The sequence below is a fragment of the Asparagus officinalis genome, chromosome 3 (assembly GCF_001876935.1).
Source record: "Asparagus officinalis chromosome 3, Aspof.V1, whole genome shotgun sequence".
Classification (NCBI taxonomy): domain Eukaryota; kingdom Viridiplantae; phylum Streptophyta; class Magnoliopsida; order Asparagales; family Asparagaceae; genus Asparagus; species Asparagus officinalis.
The window spans coordinates 34,917,097-34,926,757 of record NC_033796.1 but is presented as its reverse complement, the minus strand read 5'-3'; the positions used below and the strand labels follow the sequence as shown (position 1 = coordinate 34,926,757).

The 9,661-nt window shown below is 42.3% G+C and overlaps 1 protein-coding gene across 1 annotated transcript in view; it reads right to left on the bottom strand.

The window, feature by feature from the left end:
• LOC109834941 (beta-hexosaminidase 2-like) overlaps positions 9,341-9,661 on the bottom strand; it is a gene marked incomplete at its 5' end in the record, with an annotated part of 4,700 nt that continues 4,379 nt past the window's right edge. Inside the window, one exon of the mRNA XM_020402952.1 lies at positions 9,341-9,661. This exon is cut by the window's right edge and continues 25 nt beyond it. Coding sequence (XP_020258541.1) covers positions 9,473-9,661 — 189 coding nt within the window.

The window sequence follows — 9,661 nt, the reverse complement described above, 5'->3', positions numbered from 1 at the left end:
TTGTACATTGAAAAATCAAAATCTAAAAATTACACTATTATATGTTTGTTTAAACATGTATTTAAGCTCCAAATTAGGCTAAACTAAATTATCAATTTTAACTAAATCTAAAATGTATACCATGTGCATTCCACCGTGGTAGTCGACCACGATGGCATCGCGGTCGACCACCACGGTCGACCGCCGCAGCGGTTTTGGGCTGGTTCTGTTTGCAGACCCGTTTCGTTTAGGTTTTCTATAAATACCCAAAGTCACGGTTCTAGGGTTAAGGCAAGAGGGTTTTAGTAGCCATTGTGGGGGGATTTCTTGGGCTTCTATTGTTATAGCATTTGGGAGAGATCAAGAGTAATTTGAGAGGTTTTATGTGAGATTTGTAACCCTAGTTGTATCCCCTTGATTTCTAATAGTAAAAACCCCCCCTTCCTTGCCCCGTGGACATAGGCATCTCGCCGAACCATGTTAAAACTGGTGTTGATTGTTTGTGCTATTGATTTGATGTATTTGGCTTTCTCTCTTGACAATTTGGTATTGGATCTCGGCACAGGGTTTTTCCCCAACATAACGAAAATAGTCAAAATCCTTGTTATTCCTAAACACTAAAAATGATCATAATGGTTAAAATAAAACTTATTTAACGGGTTAATAATGTAGTCATTCGGATTACCGAATGAGCTAACTATGTTAATTCTTCTCTTTAATCCCTCTTCATTAACCCTTTACCAAATGAGCCTAAGTTTTTTTTCATTAACCCTTTACCAAATGGGCCTAAGTTTTTTTATTCTGAGTTTATTTACTGGAAAGTGGTTCGCAAAGATACATTTTTGTGCTAATAAAGGAACTGATCATTTGGTTATTTTCAACGAGACTTTCTTAAGTTCTATCTTTCATAACTAAACTGACTGTTTAAAGGAGAAAGTCATGTGAGTTGTACGTTCCAAGGTTAATTGGAGCGAGTTAAATGTATTGACAAAACTCTTCTAGATTTTTATTTTACAAGATCGTTTTCCCCCTTTTTCTGCGCTTTTTTTTTCATTCGCTTTAATTTTTTACATGTTTAGTTTAAGCCTAGTCCACTCGGATTTGAACAGAACATGCAAACTGATAAGAATTAGAGAGAATAATATTTTGAATATTAAGCACGATTCTGTACAATGAATCATGGTCCCTTTATGTAGGGATGAGGAAAGAGTTTTACATGGTAATTACAATCAAGCAAGATCTCCTAAATATATGCAATCTCTCAATAACAGGGAGGAGATCAAGGAAATATCCTAAATATATGCAATCTCTCAATAACAGAGAGGAGATCAAGGAAGGAATATTCTAGGTATATGTAGAAATATTCTAACACCCCCCCTCAAGCTTATGGAGGCTTGAAAAGCATCCGGAGCTTGGATACGAGGAACCGGAACCTGGCAACCACATGAGGTTTAGTGAACAAGTCGGCTGTCTGAAACTCGGAAGATATGTGCGATAGCAGAATGTTCCCTTGTAAAAATTGTTGACGAACAAAATGACAATCGACTTCAATATGCTTAGTGCGCTCATGGAAAACGTCATTGTGAGCTATTTGGATGGCACTTTTGTTATCACAGTATAAGGGCGTGGGGTCAGGATGGTCAATACCCATATCTTGAAGCAGCCAGCGAAGCCAAACAATTTCAGCTGAAGCATGAGCGAGAGCACGATATTCAGCTTCGGCACTTGAGCGAGCAACAACAGTTTGTTTCTTGCTTTTCCACGAAATAAGAGAATCTCCAAGAAAAATACAGTACCCAGTCGTGGAACGTCGATCAGTAATATCACCAGCCCAGTCTGAGTCAGAGTATCCTTGTAACACAGGACGAGATGTAGAAGCAAGATGTAGGCCCTGGTGCAAGGTCCCTTTGATGTAGCGTATGATACGGAGAACGGCAACAAAGTGAACAGAACGGGGAGCAGACATGAACTGGCTCACAATATGGACAGCATGACTGATGTCAGGTCTAGTGATAGTGAGGTAATTGAGACTTCCCACAAGTTGACGATATAATGTAGGATTGGGTAGCGGGGTGCCATCAGAAGGGGAGAGTTTGACATTCATCTCAAGAGGAGTATCAGCAGTCTTGTTGTCAGTAAGGCCCGCTCGGGCGAGAATATCAGAGGCATATTTTACTTGGGAGAGAAAATAGCCTGTAGAGGAATGAGAGACCTCAATACCAAGGAAGTAGTGAAGGACACCAAGATCTTTCATTTCGAAACACGAACATAGATAAGCTTTGAGCCTGGATATACCATCGAAGTCATCCCCAGTGATAACCATATCGTCGACATAAAGCAGTAGAATAACAATGCCATTTGGAGAGGAGCAAGTAAACATTGCTGGGTCATGGGTGCTCTGAGAAAAACCGTGCTGCAGAATAGCTGTGGAGAATTTCTCAAACCAAGCCCGAGGCGCTTGTTTGAGACCATAGAGAGCCCGTCGAAGTTTGCAAACCTGTCCAGGTGAATGAGGAAGCCCAGGGGGAGGTTGCATGTAGACTTCTTCATTTAGATCGCCATGAAGAAAGGCATTTTTAACATCCATCTGATGAAGAGTCCAATCGCGGATGGAGGCAACTGAGATAAGAGTGCGAACGGTTGTCATACGAGCGACTGGGGCAAAGGTTTCTTCATAATCGATTCCATACTCTTGAGTATATCCCTTGGCAACAAGACGGGCTTTGTATCTGTCAATCGACCCATCAGCCTTTGTTTTGATTTTGTAAATCCATCTGCATCCAACAACAGATTTTCCAGTGGGTAAATCTGTGAGAACCCAAGCTTCTGTTTTCTGAAGAGCAGCAAGTTCCTCAGACATAGCCTTCTGCCATTGAGAATCGGCAGAAGCCTCACGATATGAGGATGGCTCATGAAGAGACAGCAGGGCAGAGAGGTAACATTCGTAATCGGAATGCCAGACTGGTGGATGTCGGTCTCGGACTGGGCGCATTGAAGGGCCGTCGTCGGGAGATACAGACTCAGGACAAGGCATAGAGTTGTCAGCAGGTGAGCAGACAGTTACAGGTGAAGGGGGAAAGTCAGGTGTAGGCATAGGAGTGGCGACAGGACGAGTGGGAGGTGATATCACAGGATCTGACACTAGATGATCTGGGAATGGATCGACAGGAAGAGAAGTCACAGTATTTGTGAGGGGATCTTTGGACAGAGTGTAATATGGTTTATGTTCCCAGAATGTAACATGACGGGAAATGCGAAGCCGTTTGGTAATCGGGTCGTAACAGCGATACCCTTTTTGTTGAATCCCATATCCTAGGAAGACACACATGACATTTTTGGGAGTGAGTTTTGTTCGTTCTCGTTTCAGGAGTAATACAAAGCAAGTGGATCCAAAAACACGAAGCTCAGAGTAATCTGGAGTGGTCCCATATAGACGCTCGAAAGGAGATAAACCACTGGTGACTACTGAGGGAATTCGATTAATAAGAAAAGCAGACGTGTGAATGGCTTCCCCCCAGAATGCGGAAGGGACGGACGAGGAGACAAGAAGAGTACGAGCAGTTTCAACAAGGTGCCGATGTTTTCGTTCTGCAACCCCATTTTGTTGAGGGGTGTCTGGACAAGATAGTTGGGGAAGAGTCCCTTGTGATTTTAGGAACTCAAGAAAGTGTTTGGATAAATATTCTCCCCCGGAATCGGATCTGAAAACTTTGATAGTTTTTGAAAATTGAGTTTTAATCATAGTAGCGAATTCGATGTATACTTTCAAAAAATCAGATCGAGAATGAAGTAAATATGTCCAAGTGTATCGAGAATAATCATCGATAAAGACCACATAATATTGAGCTCCACCCATAGAGACAACATGAGCTTTACCCCAGACATCAGAGTGCACAAGATCAAAAGGAGAACGGGAGGTAGTTGTACTATTATTAAAGGGAAGAGCTGGTTGTTTGGCCAGTTTACAAGCAATACAAGAGGGATCTTTGTCTAGAGTAGCTGGTCCTAACAATCCTTTATTTATCATGTATTTTAGGCGGGGAAAAGAAACATGACCTAATCGAGAATGCCAGGAGGATAAGTTGGCAGTAAGAGCCGTGAGAGATGAGTCGGTGGAGGATGGAATCTGTAACTTGTCTGCCACATATAGTCGTCCAACTCTATGGCCGGTCCCAACTTGTATCCCCGTCGAGCGGTCCTGTACAACAAAGCCATTAGAATGAAAGATAACGATTAGCCCATGGTCACATAACTGTCCAACAGATAAAAGTTGCATAGATAGTTGAGGAACAAGAAAGACGTTTGAGACAGATAAACCGTTGTTAGTTTTTATTGAGCCAATATGACTAGCAGCAATCGTAGAGCCATTAGCTGTATGAATCTGTGCAGATGAGCTCATAGGCCTGGATGACTCGAAGTGTGTTGGGTCAAAAGTCATGTGGTTAGATGCCCCAGAATCAAGAAACCACGGAGAGGAGATACCTGATGGAGGAGAGAAGGCAGATGCAACTGTATGATGATCCGAATTGTCGTTTGAAGTGAACGCGGCTGATGGCCTGGAAGATTTTTGTAGGCCGCGCATGTACCGAGATGTAGGAGAAGGACAATATTTAACAATATGCCCGAATTCCTTACAGTAGTTACATTGCACTGGGTCTTTGGATGAACGAGATGATGCTTGCTGTGGGCGTGGTGATGAATTAGTGGTGGCTATTTTGGAAAAGGGCTGTTGTGAGCGAGGAGCCGCGATGAAGACAGATGACATGTTCGATGTAATGCCCTTGCGAGTTTCTTCTGTGATCAGTTCTGTCAAGGCTTCCTCAACGGAAGGGAGAGGCTTGCGGTGAAGCATAGAAGCTCGGATTGGCTCAAACTCTTCTCGGAGCGCCATAAGGAATTGAACAAGTCGTGTTTCCTCACGAAAAGTTTCCCACAAATTCATATCAACAGTCCACTGTGGTTCCATTAACTCAAGCTGATCCCAGATAAGACACATGCTGGAGTGAAAATCAGAAACTGTCTGACCAGGTTGTTGTTGGAGAGCACGGATATCCTGTTCGAGCTTGTACTTTTTAGCAAAGTTGGTTTGAACATAGCGTTGTGCTAGAAAGTCCCAAGCTTTCTTTGCGGTGGTGCACTTTCCAAGTTGGATACTGATGGATGGGATGACGGTATTTGCGATCCACGTCAAGATTTTACTGTTGTTGATCTCCCATTCGTCAAACTTGGCATCAGTTTCAGCGGGACAAGATTCGTTTCCTGTGACATACTTCCAAAGGCCCTTGCCTTTCAAAAAATTCCGAAACAGCATAGACCAATGACTATAATTATTTCCATCAAGTTTAATAGTAATAGGAATGTGAATTTCAGATGTGTTCATAATGAACGATCAGAAAGGAGTTTTCTGGAATTTTTTTTTTTTTGTTTTTTTTTGTTTTTTTTTTGTTTTTTTTTTGATCAGAAAGGAGTTTTCTGGAATTTTTTTTTTTTTGTTTTTTTTTGTTTTTTTTTTGTTTTTTTTTTGAAGGAGCAAAGACAGAACCAATTAACAGAGGTTGCTTACTGAGGTGGGCCCGAGGTTGTCTGTCAGTCCCAAAAAATAAATACTTTTGCTTCTTTTTAATTCCAGGATGAACAGAACTGAGCTTGGAGAATTGGGCGAACAGAGCTGAGCTTGGAGATTTGGGCGAGCGTCAACGGCTGGAGGACGTGGCGACGCGTCGGGGGTATGGCTGCGAGGAACCGGAACCCTGGCATCAACCACATGAGGTTTAGTGAACAAGTCGCCTGCTCTGAAACTCGAAATAATCGTCATAGCAGAATGTTCCCTTAGTAAAAATTGTTGGACAACAAAATGACAATCGACTCAATATGCTTATGTGCGCTCATGGAAAACTCATTGTGAGCTATTTGGATGCACTTTTGTTTATCACAGTATAAGGGCGTGGGGTCAGGATGCGTCAATCCATATCTTGAAGCAGGCCGAGCGAAGGCCAACACAATTTCAGCTGAAGCATGAGCGGAGCACGATTATTCAGCTTCGCGGCACTTGAGCGAGCACAACAGTTTGTTCTTGCTTTTCACGAAATAAGAGAATCCTCCAAGAAAAATACAGTACCCAGTCGGTGGAACGTCGACTAGTACATATCACCAGCAGCCAGTCTGAGTCAGAGTAAATCCTTGTAAACACAGACGAGATGTGAAGCAAGATTAGGCCTGGTGCAAGGTCCCTTTGATGTCGCAGTAGATATCGAGAACGGCAACAAAAGTGAACAGAACGGGGACAGTACATGAAACTGGCTCACAATATGCGACAGCATGACTGATGTCAGGTCTAGTGAGGAGTGCAGGTAATTGAGACTATCCCACAAGTTGACGATATAATGTAGGATTGGGTAGCGGGGTGCATCAGAAGGGAGAGTTTGACATCATCTCAAGAGGAGTATCAGCAGTCTTGTTGTTCAAGTAAGGCCCGCTCGGGCCGAGAATATCAGAGGCATATTTTACTTGGGAGAAGAAAATACCTGTAGCAGGAATGAAGACCCAAATACCAAGGAAGTAGTGCAAGGACACCAACAGATCTTGTCATTTCGAAACACACGAACATAGATAAGCTTTGAGCCTGGATATAAAACATCGCAAGTCATCCCAGTGATAACCATATCGTCGACATAACCAGACATAGAATAACATGCCATTTGAGAGAGCAAAGTAAACAGTCTGGGTCAATGGCGTGCTCTTGAGAAAAACCGCTGCTTGCAGAATAGCTGCCTGGAGAATTTCTCAAACCAAGCCGAGGCGCTTGTTGAAGACCATAGAGCAGCCCGTCGAAGTTTGCAAACCTGTCACGTGAATGAGAAGCCCAGGGGGAGTTGCATGTAGACTTCTTCATTTAGATCGCCATCAGAGAAAGGCATTTTTAAGATCATCTGATGAAAGCAGTTCCAATCGCGGATGGAGCAACTGAGAATAAGAGTGCGAACGTTGTCATACGAGCGACTGGGCAAAGTTTCGTTTTTTCTGTCATAATCGTTCCATACTCCTTGAGTATATCCTTGCGCCAACAAGACGGGCTTTGTATCTGTCAATCGACTCGCCGATCAGCCCTTTGTTTTGATTTTGTAAATCCATCTGCATCCAACAACAGGATTTTCCAGTGGGGTTAAATCTGTGAGAAAACCCATAGCTTCATGTTTCTGAAGAGCAGCAAGTTCCTGCAGACATAGCCTTCTGCCATTGAGAATCGGCAGAAGAAGCCCTCGATATGAGGATGGCTCATGAAGAGTACAGCATGGCAGAGAGGTAACATCGTAATCGGAATGCGCCAGGACTGTGTGATGTCGGTTTCGCGCACGGCCGCGCATTGAAGCGCGTCGTCGGGAAAGATACAGATCAGACCAAGGCCATAGAGTTGTCAGAGGGAGCAAACAGTTACAGAGTGAAGGCGGAAAGTCAGGTGTAGGCAAGGAGTGGCGACAGGAACAAGTGGGAGGTGATATCACAGGCATCTGACACTAGCATGATCTGGGAATGGATCGACAGGAAGAGAAGTCACAGTATTTGTGAGGGATCTTTGGACAGATAAATGTTTATGCTTCCCAGAAAGAATTAGAGAGAATAATATTTTGAATATTAAGCACGATTCTGTACAATGAATCATGGTCCCTTTATGTAGGGATGAGGAAAGAGTTTTACATGGTAATTACAATCAAGCAAGATCTCCTAAATATATGCAATCTCTCAATAACAGGGAGGAGATCAAGGAAATATCCTAAATATATGCAATCTCTCAATAACAGAGAGGAGATCAAGGAAGGAATATTCTAGGTATATGTAGAAATATTCTAACACAAACAGGTTTTAGTTTTTTTTTCTTTTAGGATCTCAAAGATTTTTGGATATATTTTAAGTTTTTTTGTTAAGGGATAGTGTTACAATAATATCCTGCTTTTTCTATTCTCAGATAATAATATCATGCTTTTTCACATGTTCAAATTTTTTCGGAAACCCATCCTTTTTTGTAAGCTTCTACTGGCTATTCGTATCATTAATAAATAAAATTGCCAGGTACGACCGGGACCTGCGATAGTTTCCAGCTTAAAAAATCAGTCTCCAATTGATTAGAGTCAAAAAAATAAAAATAAAAATAAAAATAAAAAACACTTGCAGAAAATACATCCTCACGGCAAGTCCCCATAGAAGTACGATCTCAGTTTTGCGCGATCTGCAAGCTGTAGTTTTCTTCTTGATCAAGTCTACGATGATGTAAAAAAGAACAAATTTTCGAATTAAACCCATTCCGATTTTTTTTTTTAAAAAATCGGCTCTATCCCCTTTTTTTTATAAGAATCAACCTACTTTGGGGTCACGTCAGCAACGTGGCCCCAAAACGGGCTGATTTTTTTAATTACGTTACTAAATAGTCGGGGTTGCCAACCCCGGCTATTTAGAACCCTGTATAATCAACATTGCTAAATAGTCGGGGTTGACAATCCCGACTAATTTAGCACGCTTTCTAATTGGTCGGGGTTGGGAACCCGACCAATTCGAAAGCATTTTTCTGATATAGGGCACATGTATGGGACCTAACTACGAATAGCTGGTAGCCCACTGCAGACAAAAACTTAGTTAAGGAAAAGGACGTTAAAATATCTAGCCCTTTAGCTTTTTCGTTCTCAATTGTTTAAGGTAAGTAGGACAGAAAGTACATTTTCATACATGCATATCTTTTACTTGTAGAGAAAAAAGTTTAGGAAAAAGTCTAGGAAAAATTCTTTCGAATGGGTCGGGGTTTCCAATCCTGACCAATTAGATAGTGTGATAAATTAGTCGGGGTTGCCAACCCCGACCAATTTAGCATGTATATTAGTCAGTGCGTGCTAAATAGTTGGGGTTGACAACCCCGACTATTTAGTAACGCGATTAAAAAAATCGGCCCGCTTTGGGGCCTCGATGCTGATGTGGCCCCAAAGTAGGTCGATTCTTGTAAAAAAAGAGGATAGGGTCGATTTTTTTTTTAAAAAAAAAATCGGAATGAGTTTAATTCGAAAATCTGTTCATGTAAAAAACTAGCGATACCTTTGGTTGGAGTTCAATAACCATGTCTCATTCTTTTGAGTTTGTGTAGTCTTAATTAATGCTTAACTACGGTTCTTGCGTTCCCTTGGATGGCCCAGTAGGCAGTAGGTCACATGGTAAAATCGTATCGCTCTCTCGTGATGGCCTGAATTCGATTCTCATGTGCGTCAAAGGTGCGATTTAAAAAAAAAAAATTCTTCCATGTGCTATCGTAAGTTGTTCCGGACGCCCCCCTCAATGTTTGTCAGGTATAGTAGCTTTACTAAAATGTTCGTGATATTTCCACGAATAAAAGTGTTGTATAGTATTCTTCAATGTGGTAACAGCAAACATTAAAACTAGTTTCAAAACCAAATCCATCACATCCAAAATCCCCACATCGCACGACCTCAAACCAACTCTTAACACTTTCCACTCACTGAACCAAATCACACATGCCCGGATTCCTCCGACACCAAAGAGGCTGAATAGGCTCAGCCCCGATCCCCCTTCCGACCATCCTCTCCCTCCAATCGTTCAGCCTATCCGTCGCCTCCGCGTACCTCTTCTTCCCCGTTCTACGATCCCGATTCCCCGACCACAGCGCCTCCGCCATCGCCGACGC